Source organism: Podarcis muralis, chromosome 17 (genome assembly GCF_964188315.1).
Source record: "Podarcis muralis chromosome 17, rPodMur119.hap1.1, whole genome shotgun sequence".
In the NCBI taxonomy this organism is placed as follows: domain Eukaryota; kingdom Metazoa; phylum Chordata; class Lepidosauria; order Squamata; family Lacertidae; genus Podarcis; species Podarcis muralis.
This window is the reverse complement of record NC_135671.1, coordinates 31718688-31735477: the sequence shown is the minus strand read 5'-3', so window position 1 is coordinate 31735477 and position 16790 is coordinate 31718688. Positions and strand designations below refer to the sequence as shown.

Genomic DNA, 16790 nt, shown 5'->3' with positions numbered 1-16790 from the left:
ATCTGTCCTTCCAGTGAGTACTCAGGGCTGATTTCCTTAAGAATGGATGCGTTTGATCTTCTTGCAGTCCATGGGACTCTCAAGAGTCTCCTCCAGCACCATAATTCAAAAGCATCAATTCTTCGGCGATCAGCCTTCTTGATGGTCCAGCTCTCACTTCCATACATCACTACTGGGTGCCGTAAATTTCATACCAATGGATTTCTTTGCAATGTCAAGAGAAGGGTTGGTTGCATGGGAGCAGGAATTTCCTTTGGTTTTCCTATTTCCCCACTAGAGGGCTGTGTGTGATCTGCTGGGGCGCGGGGCTTTTCCTCAGAGAAGGCTTTCCCCATTTGCCTCCCTTACTGCCGAGGAATATTTGAGGTCATTGAAAGAGTCAAAGTGGCTTCAGGATTGCTCACCTGTACAATTTCAGACACGTGGTTTACATATTTAGATATGTGCGCATTCATGAATATTCATTCTGTATTTGAAACCTTTGAGTTCTTACAAAACCAGAAAGAAATGTGGGGCAAAGGGGAGTGTGGATGAGCCTAGAGATGGGTGAGGCCACCCGGGGGCAGAAGCGCCTCATCGTTGCTCCGCCTGGAGGGGCGGGAAGAGGGGAGGCGGAGATGGGCGCCTGCTGAGCATGCTCAGGTGGCTCTCGGCTCGCTTCTCACCTGCGGCACAGCACGGAAAGAGACGGAGTAGAAAAGGGGAAGGGGAGCGCACGCGCGAGGCCAGGTAAGGAAGGAAAGCCGTGCGCTGCAGGGGGACTCTTTGGAGAGAGATGCTTCGCCTCCGCTGAGCTGCCGTCCGCGTTCCTCGCGGGTCTCCAGCCATTCCGACGAGACACGTTTTCTGGCTTTGGCAGCCAAGGTCCTGCGCCAGCTTGCAGCAGTCCAAAGGGCATCCTCTCCGGGGTGGAGAGGTGATGCTGTCGGCTCCTGGGCAGCCCAGATCCCGCCGAAGCGCCGCCTCTCGCCCTCCGCACCTGCTTGGCTGCATTCCTGGCACGGCTGTCTACCTGCCAAAGCAACGTCGGGAAAGTGGCCCCGGGCAAGGCGGAGCGGAGCGCAGAGACCCCCGCAGGGGAAGGGGGGATCGGGAGGCGCTCGGTCGGTCGGTTGCTGGGTTTTCTCCTGTGCGTAACGCGGAGTGCCTCGGAGGTTTGTGTGTTAGAAAGGAAAGGGGAGATAAATCGTGTAAGCATGCAATCAATGGGAAGTAAATATTGCAAAAAGGGCACAGACATGCCCCCCCATGGGCGTAGCCAGGGGGGGGCTGCTGCCTCCCCTAGATCAACAAAAAATATGGAAAAGCATTGAAGGTACTTAATTAACTGAGGTTCTCCCCCCCCAGCGTCAACCTGCCCCCCAACCAAAGCCTGCCTCCCCTAATGTCCTCTTTTGGGGGTATATTTACCCATGATTTCCCCCAAAAAGTACCCTACCTTTTAACAACAACAACAACTATTATTATTATTATTATTATTATTATTATTATTTCATACCCCACCCGTCTAGCTGGGTTTCCCTAGCAACTCTGGGCATCTCCCAACAGAATATTAAAAACACAATAAAACATCGAACATTAAAAGCTTCCCTAAACAGGGCTGCCTTCAGATGTCTTCTAAAAGTCATATAAGTTGTTAATTTCCTTGACGTCTGATGGGAGGCCGTTCCACAGGGCTGGCACCACTACCAAGGAGGCCCTCTGCTAAATGTTGGCAAACCAAGCTGCCCTTATTTTATTTTATTTTATAATTTATTTTTTTCAAATTTTGAAATTTACAAACAATTATCAACCAGCATAGAAAGAGAATTCCGAAGAATCTCCTGGACACCCCTTCTCCCCTTTGTGGATCCTAATATTGACCTTTTCCTCCTGCATCTTGTCTATCAATCCAAATTTATTAAATCTCCATTACAGCCGTAATTCAACATTAAACCACAAGTGTTTATTCTAATCCTACTAATAACTTTAATTGTTTACAATGGTTTTTAGGGTAAATTACATATTTTCCCCAATCCTTATTAAAATTTTGGTCTTTCTTCCTGATTTCTGATTCTTCCGGTCATTTTTGCCATTTTGGCATAGTCCATCAACTTAATCTGCCACTCTTCCCTGGTAGGGACTCCGTCTTCTTTCCATCTCTGGGCTAGTAACCAGTGCCGGATTTATGTATAAGCTAAAGACCAACACACTCACTCTGGCAGAATTTATGAACTTTGGCAGACTAGAGAAGGCATCTTCATTTAATCCCTATATGTGCGTACTTTGGGATGTGGGACGTTATCAAGTGATAACGAAGTGCAAAAAGTACAGTCTCTGTGTTTGTTCTCGCTATATTAAAAGAACAAATGGGCACCAATCTGCCATCAGAAATGGCAACATTTCTTTAAAAAAAGAAAAGTGGGAGGATATCTCAGTCTCCCAGGACACTGTCTTGGAATTTGCAACCTTCTCCAAAAAAAAAGGAAAAAAAAGAAAAAAAAAGAAAGAAAAAAGGAATACCAAAGCGAAGGAGGTAGGGAGAGAAAGAGAACAATGGGTCCAAATAGGGGAAAAAATAATTGTGGTTTATGAGCTATCTATGTAACACTCAAGATGCCCATATGGACCATTCATAGCAGCAGTCATGAATGCAAGCATTCTAGTGTTTTTCTTGTTCATACCAGTATCTGGATTGCAGACTGTTGTCTTTAAACCCTATGGAAAGAATGTGCCTAATTGTAATGGGTGGGGCTTGCCACCACAGGGGATGCGGTCTAAACCACTGAGCCTCTTGGGCTTGCCGATTGGAAGGCTGGCGGTTCGAATCCGCACAACAGGGTGAGCTCCTATTGCTCTGTCCCAGCTCCTGCTTACCTAGCAGTTTGAAAGCACGCCAGTGCAAGTAGATAAATAGGTACCGCTGCGGTGGGAAGGTAAACAGCATTTCTGTGCACTCTGGTTTCCGTCACAGTGTACTGTTGCACCAGAAGCGGTTTAGTCATGCTGGCCACATGCCTCGGAAAGCTGTCTGTGGACAAAGACTGGCTCCCTTGGCTTGAAAGCGAGATGAGCGCCACAACCCTATAGTCGCCTTGGACTGGGCTTAACCATCCAGGGGTCCTTTACCTTTACCTTTCCCGCCACCGCAATCCCGCCCCCCCAAAATGCATTCAGTATAACTGGTTATGCCACCTGAAACTTTACCTGCTAAAGATGAGTGTTCTGTTTCTAGCACACAGCTGCCAAGACTTCTAGGGTTTAGGGGAAAAACAATAACCTCTTTCTCGCGCTTGTAATTTCTGCTCTCACGTAACCGCAGAGCAAAGCGTGAAGTCCTGCACTGTTTGAGCTGCAAAAGTATGAGACACCAGGTCTCCCCCTATCAGGCTGTCTTGTGTTCTCAGAAGGAAGGAAGGCAGAGCAGATGAGGGAGACCACTCTTTCAAAAGTTTGTGCAAGCAGGCAATCTTTTCTGCTGCACCTTGCCCTACTGTGCAAACCGAAAGCAATTAGTGGATTAGGCAGCCCAGGTTTGAGAAACTAGGCTATGGCAACATTAGGGCTCTTTCTGAGTCACCCCTCAGCATCCCCTCCCGTGCTCCCAGTTTTTGTCTGGGGAATCAAAGGCAATTTCTACATACAGGACTTGCCCGGGGCAGCGGGTGGTGGGATCCCTCTTATTCACCCCAACATCCACTTGGGTTGCAAGCTGGGTCTTAACAGTGACGGAAGCCAGCCTGCAGAACAGAGCTCTCTGACTGGCTGCCTCCTGTGACGTCACAAAGTCACCCTTCATTCTCACGGCAGGTTTTCTGCTTTTTGAATGGTGATAAATGAGAGGCGAGCAATTGGTCAAGGCAGCGAGCACATTCCCATACGTAAAGAAGCTGCTTTGTATCGATGTTTGTTTTGGGTCCAAATTGGTTATCTTTCTGCCAGACTCTGGAGGAGACTTGAGTTTGAGTGGAGAAGCAGCAGATGGAATTATTATTATTATTATTATTATTATTATTATTATTATTAAGTTTATATACCGCGATATACCTGGGGGTCTCAGGGCGGTTCACAGAATAAAATCAAGATAAGAAACCACAAAATACCTAATAAAAATAAAAACAACAACCCAATAGCCCCCCTCCCACATTTTAAAAGGGCATAGGATGTAAATCAGATCAACCAAAGGCCTGGTTAAAAAGGAACGTTTTTGCCTGGTGCCTAAAGGAGTATAATGAAGGTGCCAGGCGAACTTCCCTGGGGAGAGCATTCCACAGACGGGGAACCACTGCAGAGAAGGCCCCGTTCTCGTGTTGCCACCCTCTGGACCTCTCGAGGAGGAGGCACACAAAGGAGGGCCTCAGAGGATGATCTCAGGGTCCGGGTAGGTTCACATGGAAAGAGGCGGTCCCTGAGGTATTGCGGTTCTGGGCAGCTTCACCATATCCCATTGGGGTATTTTTGCACTCAAAATTGCCCCCAGGTATTCCCCCCCCCCCTCGGAAGAAAAGATGTAAGCACTGTTATCTTTCCCATGGAAGTGAATTGGAGTGAGGCAAAAAAAAAAGGTGGAAGGGAAAGTAGCCCCCCTTCAGCCGGTCTCCTGGCCCTGATCACAACCGCCAAGACAACTTAAGTGAATGAATAAAAGTGTTCCAGGGACAGTGGAGGGTGGATACACATGACTAATTGGAATCTCATTCTGCCCACTGTTTGGGGAGTTGCAGGGTTGCCAGCACTGTGAGGGAAATAGGAAAGTGAGTCTGTCTGAAGGTGGAATTTTCTTGTTTTTTGGCCCATCACCAAAGGGCGCCTACTCCAGTTTCAATGTGCACTGGTCTGGCAAGGTGTAGCAGGTTTGGGGGGGAGCCAATGTGAAGGGAGAGAGTCCAATGTGACCGATTCTGGGGGTGGCGGAGGCTTGCTTAAATTCTTGCTCTCAGCCTCCCTCTCCCACTGAGCACACTGTGTCCCTCCTGCCTCCCTCTCCTCCTTGCCTCCCTCTTCCAGAATGTTGCCCTTCACCGACTGGATCCTGGAGAAGCTGGCTCTCGAGAAGACCCTGTTCCGGACCATGGCTGTCTCCAGCCTCGGGCTTTTGCTGCTGGCTTTGCTCTTCCGTTCGCTTACAGATGCCTTTGGCATGTGCCACCGCTTTTACGTTAACTGCCAGAGATTGCGTTGCTTCCCAGAGCCCCCGCGTCGCAACTGGCTCCTAGGACACCTCAACCTGGTAAGTGTGGCCTCTGGAGCTGCGGCTTGGCTTGGTCAAGGAGGGAGGTCTCCAGCTTGGCTGAGGGGAGGGAAAGGAGGGGGCACTGAAGCAGCCTGCCCTGCTTTTGGTGGGCGAGGGATACAGACCGCCATACCTGCGTGCCGATGGCGCCCAAGCCTTGCCTAAATTCAGAACTGCAGGGCGGGCTGGTTGTGACATTCTAAGAATGTCTTTCAGTCTGAGACACCATCCATCCATCCATCCATCCATTCATTCATTTGTGTTATACAGTGGTACCTCAGGTTACATATGCTTCAGGTTACATACACTTCAGGTTACAGACTCGGCCAACCCAGAAATAGTGCTTCAGGTTAAGAACTTTGCTTCAGGATAAGAACAGAAATCGGGCTCCGGCACGCGGCAGCAGCAGGAGGCCCCATTAGCTAAGTGGGGCTTCAGGTTAAGAACAGTTTCAGGTTAAGAACCGACCTCCGGAACGAATTAAATACTTAACCTGAGGTACCACTGTAAACGGGAGGCAGAAATGAAGAGAGAGCCAGCCCAAACTGCATATGTATTCAGATTGGGAATGCACTCTAGCTGGAATGTGAGGAAGGGAGAAACATTTGTTTCAGAAAATAGATCTTGCTTGCCATAAGGGGTACAGGGACAGATTGAATGGGTCCTTTGTTCTCACAAACAACTTCCACTCCCAGCTTGCTCAAATGTTGCCGCATCCCCAACCACGGTCCTGTCTTCTTCTTCCTTGCGTTTTCTCCTTGCAGGTTATTTGAACCCAGCTCTGCTCTGCCACAGTTTGGCTCGTCCTCCCCACAGATTGCTCCCAGCCCCAGAAATGGCAGAGCCATATAGAAGTCAGGTAGAGGTTTCTGCTCCCAGCAACTCCCTTCAGAATGCAATAGCAGCAAGACCCGGTCACCTTAATTTGTGGGGTGGGGGTGGAGAGAAATCAAAGACTCCAAAAATGTGCGTTCAGCCCCCTGCCCAGCCGGCTCCTTGCTCTTCTTTCCCCAAAACTTCACAGCACTTCCTCTGTTTTCTCTCGCTTTGTTTCTCCCTCTCGCCGTCCCTCTCTCTCAGGACTGTTTCAGGGCACACTGTGAGCCCTGGGCCCGGTGACACGTCTCTAAGGAGGCCAGCTTCTTGGCAGGAGCTGCTGAGGTCTTTGCTGAGCTGTTAATGAGCAGGCCAGGCTTCCCTGGAGCATAGTTGCCAAGATGGGACTGGGCATGAACCCAGAGATGACTCTCGGGTAGAGCAGTGCCCATGGCAGGGACATGACAAGAAGGCTAGCTCGGGGTTTATTCACAATTTCCAGAAGTCTGCACTTTAAAGCTCCATGTCCAAGTGAGCGCTGTCTGTCTCTCTCTTTAACTCTGGAGTTTCCCTGCAAAAAAAAAAACACCTCTTACCACTGAATCAGAGCAGATGGCAACCTGTGGATAACCTCTATATCTTTTTGTCATGCTTTTGTGTCATCCTTTTGTGGTGAAAGCTGTGGGGCGAAAAAAAAGAGCACTCAGTCACTGAGTCCGGATAAGCCCTCATTTGCTTGCCTTTGTTCCTGGCTGTTGGCTGTTGACATGGGTATCTCTCTCAAATTATCCCCCAGAGATTAATCGGCTTGGGCCGTTTGCCCCTCCCAATCAACCCCTATGCACTCATCATCCTCATTCCTAGGGGCGGAGGAAGGGGGTGCGGTGGGGGCGGACCACCCTGGGTGTCACCACTGAGGGAGGTGGCAAAATCGCGGGCAGCACTCACCACGGGGCCTGCAGTGCGCCCAAGCCACGCATCTCTCCTGGGAGTGATGTAGTGGCTTGGGCACCCGCAGGCTCCACGCTGCCCCAAACGGTCCACCCGCCGCCTCCCCGTCAGCTGTAGGGCAGCTGAATGGGAGGAGGCAGGCAGACGCCTCGGAGGCCCCACTGTGCTGGTCCCGTGGGTTAACCGTGAAGCGAGGTCCGAGTCCAGTCCGAGGTCGAGGGTGCAGTATGAAGGCAGTCCATCAAAGCTGAAGCTGGGTCTAAGGCAGGGAGTTGGGTGAGGTCAGGCGCTCCAGCAGGACAGGGTGCAGGCAGGAACAGGCTACCAACAATGTTGCTCCCACAACTTGGGACTGGGGCTGGCTGGCTTTTATCTGCCCCAAGGCATAGGGCGGCCCTGGTCCACAGGTGACTCGCCTCTCCTGGCCTGGAGGCGAGCACTCCCTCCTGTGGGAACTTAGTTCCCTCCGCCTCTCTGCCCTGAGTCTCTGCAGCTCAGGAGAGGCTGGAGGGTTACCAGACCCAGAGGCAACCTCAGCTTCCCCTGACGGGGCTGAGAGTGGAGCACCTGCAGGCAATGGGTCCTCCATCACCTCAGGAGCCAAAGCAGACTCAGTTGATGTCTGCACCTGAGGATCCAGCACAGGTGAGGACCCTTCAGGCTCAGGCCCCAGCCCCGGCTCAGCTGGTTCTGGAGGCGGGGAATCCTGTGCAGGCTGGGATTCCTCAGGTTCAGCCTCCGAGTCTGAATCCCAGGCCATCACACCCACAGAGCATCTTGCCGCAGCTGGCCCTGCCCCACGGGCAGCTGGCCCCGCCTCTGGGTGCAGGGCACACACGCCGCCCCAGGCGCCTGATTGGCTTGCTCTGCTGCTGCTCATTCCCCCATCCTCCCCCCCCCCCCGGGCTTAGGGATGGGTGGCAACAGCTCTTATCTCTGAGGGTAAACAAGTACCAGCCCCATTTTATCTAGAAGAAAAGCACTGGGTGGCAGTATATGCCTCCTTAAGCAATGCTCTTGTCTCCCTAGCATCTCTAGTGAATATGAAGCACCACTCTGGAATTCTGAGAAAGCTGCTGGCTTTGGGACTCATTGCTGCCTACCAGCTGCTGTATGTATAGTCACCCAGATAGCCAGTGGGAACATCGGTGCCCGTCCCACTGAGATGAACGGGGCTTTTGCCAGACCTTGAGGTGCCTGCTCATGGCAGGTGGCCAGAGTCCAAGCTCCAAGCCCAACAGCAAGCTCCTTTTATGAAGCGCCACCTCTTCCCTCTTGTTCTTGTTGCAAACCTTGGCCGGCATCCATCACCGCCTTTGCCTCGTTCCCGGCAGTCCTGCCACTTGTACAGTGATGCCGTTAGATGTGGCAGGACCTTGGACTCAACGGCCCCACATGGGACCCTCTCTCTATGTCACTTATTTCCAGATGTGGTCAGTCTTTTCCTCATTCTGCTGGCCGGTGGGCTTCGGACTTAGCCCCCAGAATCCTGTCCCAATGGCACCGCGGTCCCTGCTGGTGCCTACACTCACTGCCTCTGTTGCTTCCAGGTTTTGCCCTGTGATGAGGGTTTGGCCAAAGTCTCCGAGCTGGTAGCCACCTACTCCCAGGGATTTGTGACGTGGATGGGGCCCTTCATACCGCTCATTTCCTTGGTTCATCCTGATTATATCAAGCCAGTTGCAACAGCCTCAGGTACTGTGGTGGTAGATTGTGGCAAGACTCAAGAGTCGATCGCAGGCCCAAGAGGCTATCTTCCCCAGGCATGAATGATGGAGTTTCCATAGCGAAAGGTGGACCTTGGCCAAATACATGGTCTCATGCTGGTGTGAAGTTGTCCCCCCCCCCCAAACCAGAGTTTCAACACAGGCGCTGAACTGACTGGGGGGAAGGCAGGATGGGAGTGAAGGAAACAGTGTTGAGATGAGAGATGCAATAACTTTAACCATGATATAGTATTGTGATTGAAACCAGCATGCCCACGTGCTGAGATCTGCTGAGGCTCTTTTCTAAGCGCCCTTCCCAATTGGAAGTGCTCCAAATAACAACAAAGCAGAAGACTTTGATTTATTCATTTAATAATGAATTTTCACATGTCTTACTTAAAGAAATGCAGCCGGTGCCTACATTCGGTTCTTGTTTTGTTTCTAGACTAGGGCGTTTTGCTTTCTTGGACATTTTAATTTGTGGACATTTTTAGTGGCCACCTTGTATTATCCTTAATGCGACAATTTTATTGTGTTTTTAGGGTTTCATTACCAACCAGGAATCTGTTGAGGAAGGGTCGAGCCAAAAAGAAAAAAAGGACAGAAAATTGCATATAAAATTTACTGATTTGCATATATAGATGCAAAGTTGTTAATGATTGATTTAATGCAGGACATCTCGCCGTCTTGTCAAAGGCTAACTGGGTGAACTGGGTGTGCCCTTTCAGTCTGCTGTCCAGTAGCTAACTATTGATAGACAACTTCAACTCCTTCCTCCTTAGGATTGATTATCCTTAAACCAGACTTAAACTGAGTAACACAACCACCCTAATGAAAGGGCAGTATGCAATGTTTTAAATGAAGGAGCAAACAAAAATATATGTAACACTGCAAGTATTTTTTTCATTTTCTGATGGTGGATTTTCAGGATGGTTTTATTATTATGAATAGGGTGTGTGTTAGTGATTCTATCTAGCTGCAAGAGGAATAATAATTATTGTTATTTATGAAATTTCTGTGCCACCCTTCATTCAAGGATCACAGGGTGGTTGACAGTACAGTGGTACCTCGGGTTACAAACACTTTGGGTTACAAACGCTTTGGGTTACGAACTCCACTAACCCGGAAGTAGTACCTTGGGTTACGAACTTTGCCCCAGGATGAGAACAGAAATTGCACAGCCGACGGCACAGCGGCAGCGGGAAGCCCCATTAGCGAAAGTGTGCCTCAGGTTAAGAACGGTTTCAGGTTAAGAATGGACCTACGGAATGAATTAAGTTTGTAACCAGAGGTACCACTGTATAACAGAAAAACACAGAAATACACAACAGCATAGCAAACAATGACAAGAACACATACATACCTCACAGACATAGTTTAAAGTCACATGGCTTGGGCACGTTGCAGGCCCCATGGTGAGTGCCGCTCGCCATTTTGTCAAACCCCCCCCCCAGTGGGGACACCCGTTGCAAACTGCACCTACCACACCTCCCTTGCTACGCCCTCTACGCCCTGACCGGGACCACTGCAAAGTGGTGCCACTGCCCCCCTAACTTGGGCAGCTGTTCCAGAACGATACCATGGTTGATGGTTTCAAAAGCTGCTTAGAAGTTGAGGAGAATTTAGACTTCCGGAGGCGGCGCGAAACCGTGATGGCGGACCTCTTCGAGCTATGAAGAGGGGCACCGCAGAAAAGGGTTGTTCGCTACGGCGCAGCGGCAACCCATTAAGACAAACCACGAGTAGAGTGAGCTCGTGGCCGTGGGACTCGGCGGGCACCTGGAGCGAACCCTAATTCGCGGAAGGAACCCCGTAAGGGGCTCCGGAGTGAAGGAGGGGGAGCGGTGCTGTGAGTTCATCGCTCTTTCTGCGGAGGCGAAGCCGCGCGGCTGTCACGGATGAGCGCCGACCTTTCTTCCTGGAAACATCAGGCTGAAACAACAATCCCGTGAGTAAGGACCTGAAATTCGGTGGAATAAATTTAAAGAATTTGGCTGAAACCGGGAGACGAGAAAAAGGAAGTCCGTCTTCCGGCACTGCTTTTAAGATCAAAGCAAAGGACAGGAGGAGCTGAATGCGCTGTGTGGGGAAGCGTTAAAGAGGGACGTTCGTGCATTTTTAAACTTACTTTCAAAGAAGAAACACAGAATTACCAGTGAGTAAACCTTTAAAAATTAATTTGGAGCGGTCCCCTTGCCTGGGGGCAACAGAGGTTTTGATCTCCAAATCATCGGGCTGCCGGGGGGAAGTTGCCTTAACCGCGGAACTGTTACAAAACTCCTAGATACTTTTGGATACTAAAGTGACACTTTTGAGCTCAACTAGCTAGACTGGATATTGTTGCAGGCACCTTGTTGGAACTTTGTTAAAGTTTGGAAGTGCTCTACAGAATCTGCTTTTTTAGTGTTTTGGGACAATTGTGCTTTTAAAATTGGAACAATAGGGACTTTAATGGCGGAAAAGTTGCCTTCTTCTTACTGAACTTTGGTGGCACTCCCCCTAGAGGATTTTGGGAATATAAAGGCCTGGGAACAGCTCTATTTGTTTACTTTCTCTCATTGGATTGTTTTTAAAGTGGACTTGTCTTTCCCATGGGATTACAATATTTGACCTTGAACATTGACTGATGAGTGGTACAGGAAAGACAAGAGCAGCCAAAGCTAAGGAAGCTAAGGAAAAAGAAAAAGCGAAAAAGCAGGCACAGCTTGTACAAACAACTTTGACTCAGGGACGCAGATTATCGGTTCCAGCTGTGCTTGCAACACAAAAGCTAGAAGTTGAAAAGCCTAAAGAATCTGAAGAGGAGGATATGGCAGCAGGAGGATCAGAGGCTGTTTTGAAGCAAATTTTGGAACAACTGTCAACCTTAAATCAAAAAGTAGATAATCAATCAATCAAAATTGACCAAGCTACGTCCTCGATTCAGAAATTGACGGATCAGGTTTCCCAACACACACAAGCAATTGAAAAATTGCAAGGAGCAACAGAAGAGAATCGTAAACTAGCAGGGGAAGCCATTCAAATAGCAACGTCAGCTAAGAAAGAGGTCGAGGAAGTTAAAGCAGAAGTCAAGCCTCTGCATAAACAGATTGGGGACCAGCAAACCTATCTTTCTTTGGTGGAATTGAAAAATCGGGAGACCAACCTCAGATTGAGGGCTATCCCAGAAATTGAACAAGAAGATCTGATCGGATTTTTGACAACAGAATTTTCAAAGTTCTGGGCCATAAAAGAAGAAACTGACTTTAAAATAGTATCGGCTTTTCGACTGGGAAGATTGGTAAGAAAGGACAGATCTAGAGACTGTTTGATAGCTTTGAGAACAAGGGAAGAGAGAGACAAGATACTAGGCCTTCACTTTAAAAACTCACTTGAGATACAAGACAAAAGGGTGGAAATTTATAGAGATATACCTAAACAGTTATTGGACTTGAGAGCCACCTACTCAGAATTGGCAAAGTTGTTGAGACTCAACTCAATTCTTTATAGGTGGGAGTTCCCACAAGGATTATCATTTACCTACAAACAGAAGAAGGTTAAAATAAGAACACCAGAGGACCTACAAAAGTTCCTGCATGACCACGGAGAAGATCTCCAAAAAGAAGCAGCAGCTCATTGGCCCCTACCTCAATCTGGGCCTATACCGCCTGGTGGCGGAGGAACGCCTATACCTTCGGGACCAGAGGATAAAGAAGATACACCACTCTAGGTGTAACAAAATAATACAGGATGTCTCTGCAGCTATTTAGTTGGAATATAAATGGCGGAAATTCCCCGGAGAAAAGAAGGAAGATATTTCATATATTGAAGAAAGAACAATTGGACATTATTTGCCTACAAGAAACTCATGTGACCAGGCTCCACAGAAAAGTTTTGGTTAACAAAAGATTAGGCCAAGAATTTATCTCATCAGATAAGGTTAAGAAAAGAGGAGTGGTGATTTATGCTAAGGAGAGCCTGGCGCCCAAATTCTTATTTAAGGATGAACAAGGAAGAATCTTGGCGATTGAAATCCAGACACAAGGAGAAAAAAAATTTGATATTAGGAATATATGCTCCAAACGACGGGAAATCAGAATTTTTCAAGAAGCTGCATGAGATTTTGCTGGATTATATGGACTATACTAACATTATAATGATGGGAGATATGAATGGAGTGGTGTCTACACATATGGATAAGTCTCAAAGTCAAAATTTAACATCAGACGGTAGACTGCCTAAAACCTTTTTTGAATTGACTGACAATTTGGATTTGATTGACATATGGAGGACAAAGAACCCCCTAGGTAAAGAAGGAACTTTTTTCTCTGAGGCCCACTTGTCCTGGACAAGGATCGACCAAATCTGGACGTCTAGAGGGCTGGCACCTAAGACCAGAAAGGTGGAAATCTGCCCAAAAACATGCTCCGACCACAACGCTCTGAAATTAGAATTCAGACTAACTCAATCCGGTTCCTTCAGATGGAGAATGAATGACACACTATTAAGAGATCAAGAGATTGTGAAAAAGGCCCAAAAAACGCTAAAGGACTATTTTGAGATAAATCTGAATACTACAGTAGAAAAAAGAACGATCTGGGACGCAAGCAAAGCCGTTATGAGAGGGTTTCTGATACAACAGAACACAATTAAGAAAAAGCTCTGGAATGGAAAGAAGGATAAAATACTGGAGAAAATACATCAAGGAGAGAAAAAATTGAGAACTAAACCAAAGTCAAAGGAGGTGCTGAGAGAAATCAAATTCCATCAAGCAGAATATTCTAAGTTGATAAATCAGGAGATTGAATGGAAAATTAAACAGATGAAGCAAAGATCGTTTGAATCAGCAAATAAATGTGGAAAGCTGCTAGCTTGGCAGCTGAAAAAAAGACAAAAGTTAAACACAGTTACAAATCTAGAGATTGAAGGAAGAACGGTGCAGAAACCAGAAGAAATTAGGAAGTGCTTCCACAGATATTTTAAAGAACTTTATGCACAGGGGCCTCAGAAAGAATCAGAGATAGATCAATTTCTAAAGACAAATGGACTATCAAAAATAACTCAAGATAAAAGATCAATCTTGAACTCTACAATAACTTCACAGGAAATCAAAGGTGCCATTCAGAATATGCAACTAGGCAAATCTCCAGGCCCGGATGGGCTTACCTCCAAATACTACAAGACTTTGAAGGATTATCTGACACAACCTCTGTTGGAGGTATGCAACCAGATTATGGATGGGAAGAGGGCACCAGAAACGTGGAAAGAAGCTTTCATCACATTGATACCTAAGACAGAATCTGAAAAGACTCAGCTTAAGAACTACCGTCCCATCTCACTCCTGAATGTGGATTACAAAATATTTGCAGACATTTTGGCAAGTAGACTTAAAAAGGTCTCAAATGAAGTAATCCACAAAGACCAAGCAGGCTTTCTCCCTGGTAGACATTTATATGAGAATACCAGAAACATCATTGACATTTTGGAACTTTTGCAAACCAATAGGAACACAAGGGCGGTGTTAATTTTTATTGATGCGGAGAAAGCATTTGACAACATATCTTGGATGTTTATGAAGAAAAATTTGGAAGGGATGGGAGTGGGACGGGGGTTTGAAAATGGAATACAAGCAATTTATTCAGAACAGAAAGCTAAACTAATAGTGAACAATGTGGTGACGGAGGAATTTAAAATTGAAAAAGGGACACGACAAGGGTGCCCTCTATCCCCTCTTTTATTCATTTCAGTCCTGGAGGTGCTACTGAACATGATAAGGGAGGACCGGTCGGTACAAGGGATAGAGGTCGGAGTGAAACAATATAAACTGAAAGCTTTTGCAGATGATCTAGTTTTGACACTGCAGGAGCCAGAATCCAGTACAAAAAGAGTTCTTGAACTTATATCTGAGTTTGGTCGGGTGGCGGGATTTAAGTTGAACAAACAAAAAACTAAGGTTCTGACCAAGAATTTGACACTTACAGAAACAGAGGGGTTTCAGAGAGAAACAGAATTAAGTGTGGTCAAAAAAGTGAAATACTTAGGGATATATTTGTCTTCCAAAAATTTGAATTTATTTAAAGACAATTATGAGAAATGTTGGTTGGAAGTTAAAAAGGATTTAGAAATTTGGTCAAGATTGAAACTTTCCTTGTTGGGAAGAATCGCAGCCATAAAAATGAATGTATTGCCGAAAATGTTGTTTTTGTTTTAAACCTTACAGATCGTGGACAGAATGGAATGTTTTGGAAAATGGCAGAAGGATATATCCAGGTTTGTTTGGCAGGGCAAAAAGCCCCGAATAAAGTTTAAAATATTAACTGACTCGAAAGAAAGAGGGGGGTTTGCCCTGCCGGACTTGAGGTTGTACAGTGGTGCCTCGCAAGACGAAATTAATTCGTTCTGCAAGTCTCTTCGTCTTGCGGTTTTTTCGTCTTGCGATGCACGGTTTCCCATAGGAATGCATTGAAAATCAATTAATGCGTTCCTAGGGAAACCGCCTTCAGACCAGGTCCGGGGACAGTCTGTCCCCCGACCTCTTCTGAAGGCTGGGGGGGGGGGGGACAAGGGCTTTTCTTCCCACTGCCAGCCTTCAGAAGGCTGTTCTGAAGGCTGGCGGTGGGAAGAAAAGCCCTTCTTCCCACCTCCCGCCCCGCAAGCTCCGGGGACAGGAGGGCTTTGCTGCCGCCCGCCAGCATTTTAAAAGCCCCTGCTGTCCCGGGGCGATTTTAAAATGCTGGCGGGCGGGAGCGAAGTCTCCGCTGCCCCGAGGAGATTTTAAAATGCTAGGGGTCGGCAGCGAACGCTTCGCTCCCGCCCGCCAGCATTTTAAGATCGCCCGGGGCAGCGGAGAAGTCTCCGCTGTCCCGGGAAGGCAGGCGGGGGGAGCAAAGACTTTTGCCCCCGCCTGCCTTCAGAAGAGGTCCAGGACCTCGTTCCGATGCCCGGCGGCGGGGTGCGAGGTTCCCGCCCCCCAGCCCCGCTTCGGAGCAGCGTTCCGAAGCGGGGCGGCTGGGGCAGGTGTTCCCGCCCCCCCGCCCCGCTTCGGGGCAGCGTTCCAAAGCGGGGCGGCTGGGGCAGGTGTTCCCGCCCCCCCGCCCCACTTCGGGGCAGCGTTCCGAAGCGGGGCGGCTGGGGCAGGTGTTCCCGCCCCCCCGCCCCGCTTCGGGGCAGCGTTCCGAAGCGGGGCAGCTGGGGCAGGTGTTCCCTCCCCCCCGCCCGGCTTCGGAGCACCGGGAGAAGCGATCTCCCCGCAGCCCCTTGCTTCAAAAGAGGTCCGGGGGCAGCGGGGAAGAAGCGCTGCGCTTCCCGCTGCCCCCGGACCTCTTTTGAAGCAAGGGGCTGCGGGGAGATCGCTTTTCCCCGCAAACCCTTGCTTCAAAAGAGGTCCGGGGGCAGCGCAAAGCGCTTCCCGCTGTCCCCGGACCTCTTTTGAAGCAAGGGGCGGTGGGGAGAAGCGATCTCCCCGCAGCCCCTTGCTTCAAAAGAGGTCGGGGGCAGCGGGGAAGAAGCGCTGCGCTTCCCGCTGCCCCCGGACCTCTTTTGAAGCAAGGGGCTGCGGGGAGATCGCTTTTCCCCGCAAACCCTTGCTTCAAAAGAGGTCCGGGGGCAGCGCGAAGCGCTTCCCGCTGTCCCCGGACCTCTTTTGAAGCAAGGGGCGGTGGGGAGAAGCGATCTCCCCGCAGCCCCTTGCTTCAAAAGAGGTCCGGGGGCAGCGGGGAAGAAGCGCTGCGCTTCCCGCTGCCCCCGGACCTCTTTTGAAGCAAGGGGCTGCGGGGAGATCGCTTTTCCCCGCAAACCCTTGCTTCAAAAGAGGTCCGGGGGCAGCGCGAAGCGCTTCCCGCTGTCCCCGGACCTCTTTTGAAGCAAGGGGCGGTGGGGAGAAGCGATCTCCCCGCCGCCCCTTGCTTCAAAAGAGAAGACCCGCTGTCCCCTGGGCAAGCTTCGTTTTGCGAAGCAAGCCCATAGGGAAATTCGTCTTGCGAGGCAACTCGAAAACGAAAAAACCTTTCTTTTGCGAGTTTTTCGTCTCGCGAGGCGTTCGTCTTGCGGGGTACCACTGTACTATGAAGCTGCAGCCTTCTGCTGGCTGAAAGATTGGTTCTTGTTGGAAAACACTGATGTTCTAG

The 16790-nt window shown here is 49.0% G+C and overlaps 1 protein-coding gene across 3 annotated transcripts in view; it reads left to right on the top strand.

Moving 5' to 3' along the window:
- The first annotated feature begins 574 nt into the window (after window positions 1–574).
- The window catches only part of CYP4F22 (cytochrome P450 family 4 subfamily F member 22), a 41487-nt gene continuing 25271 nt past the window's right edge, over window positions 575–16790 (top strand). Inside the window, exons 1-3 of one of the 3 annotated variants that reach the window (XM_028712434.2) lie at window positions 575–729; window positions 4987–5209; window positions 8530–8674. In XM_028712434.2, coding sequence (XP_028568267.2) covers window positions 635–729; window positions 4987–5209; window positions 8530–8674 — 463 coding nt within the window. In that variant the 5' untranslated portion in view covers window positions 575–634. Of the gene's footprint in view, window positions 730–762; window positions 1155–4986; window positions 5210–8529; window positions 8675–16790 lie in introns of those variants that run through there. The other 2 variants (XM_028712436.2, XM_028712435.2) reach the window with 2 other exon arrangements.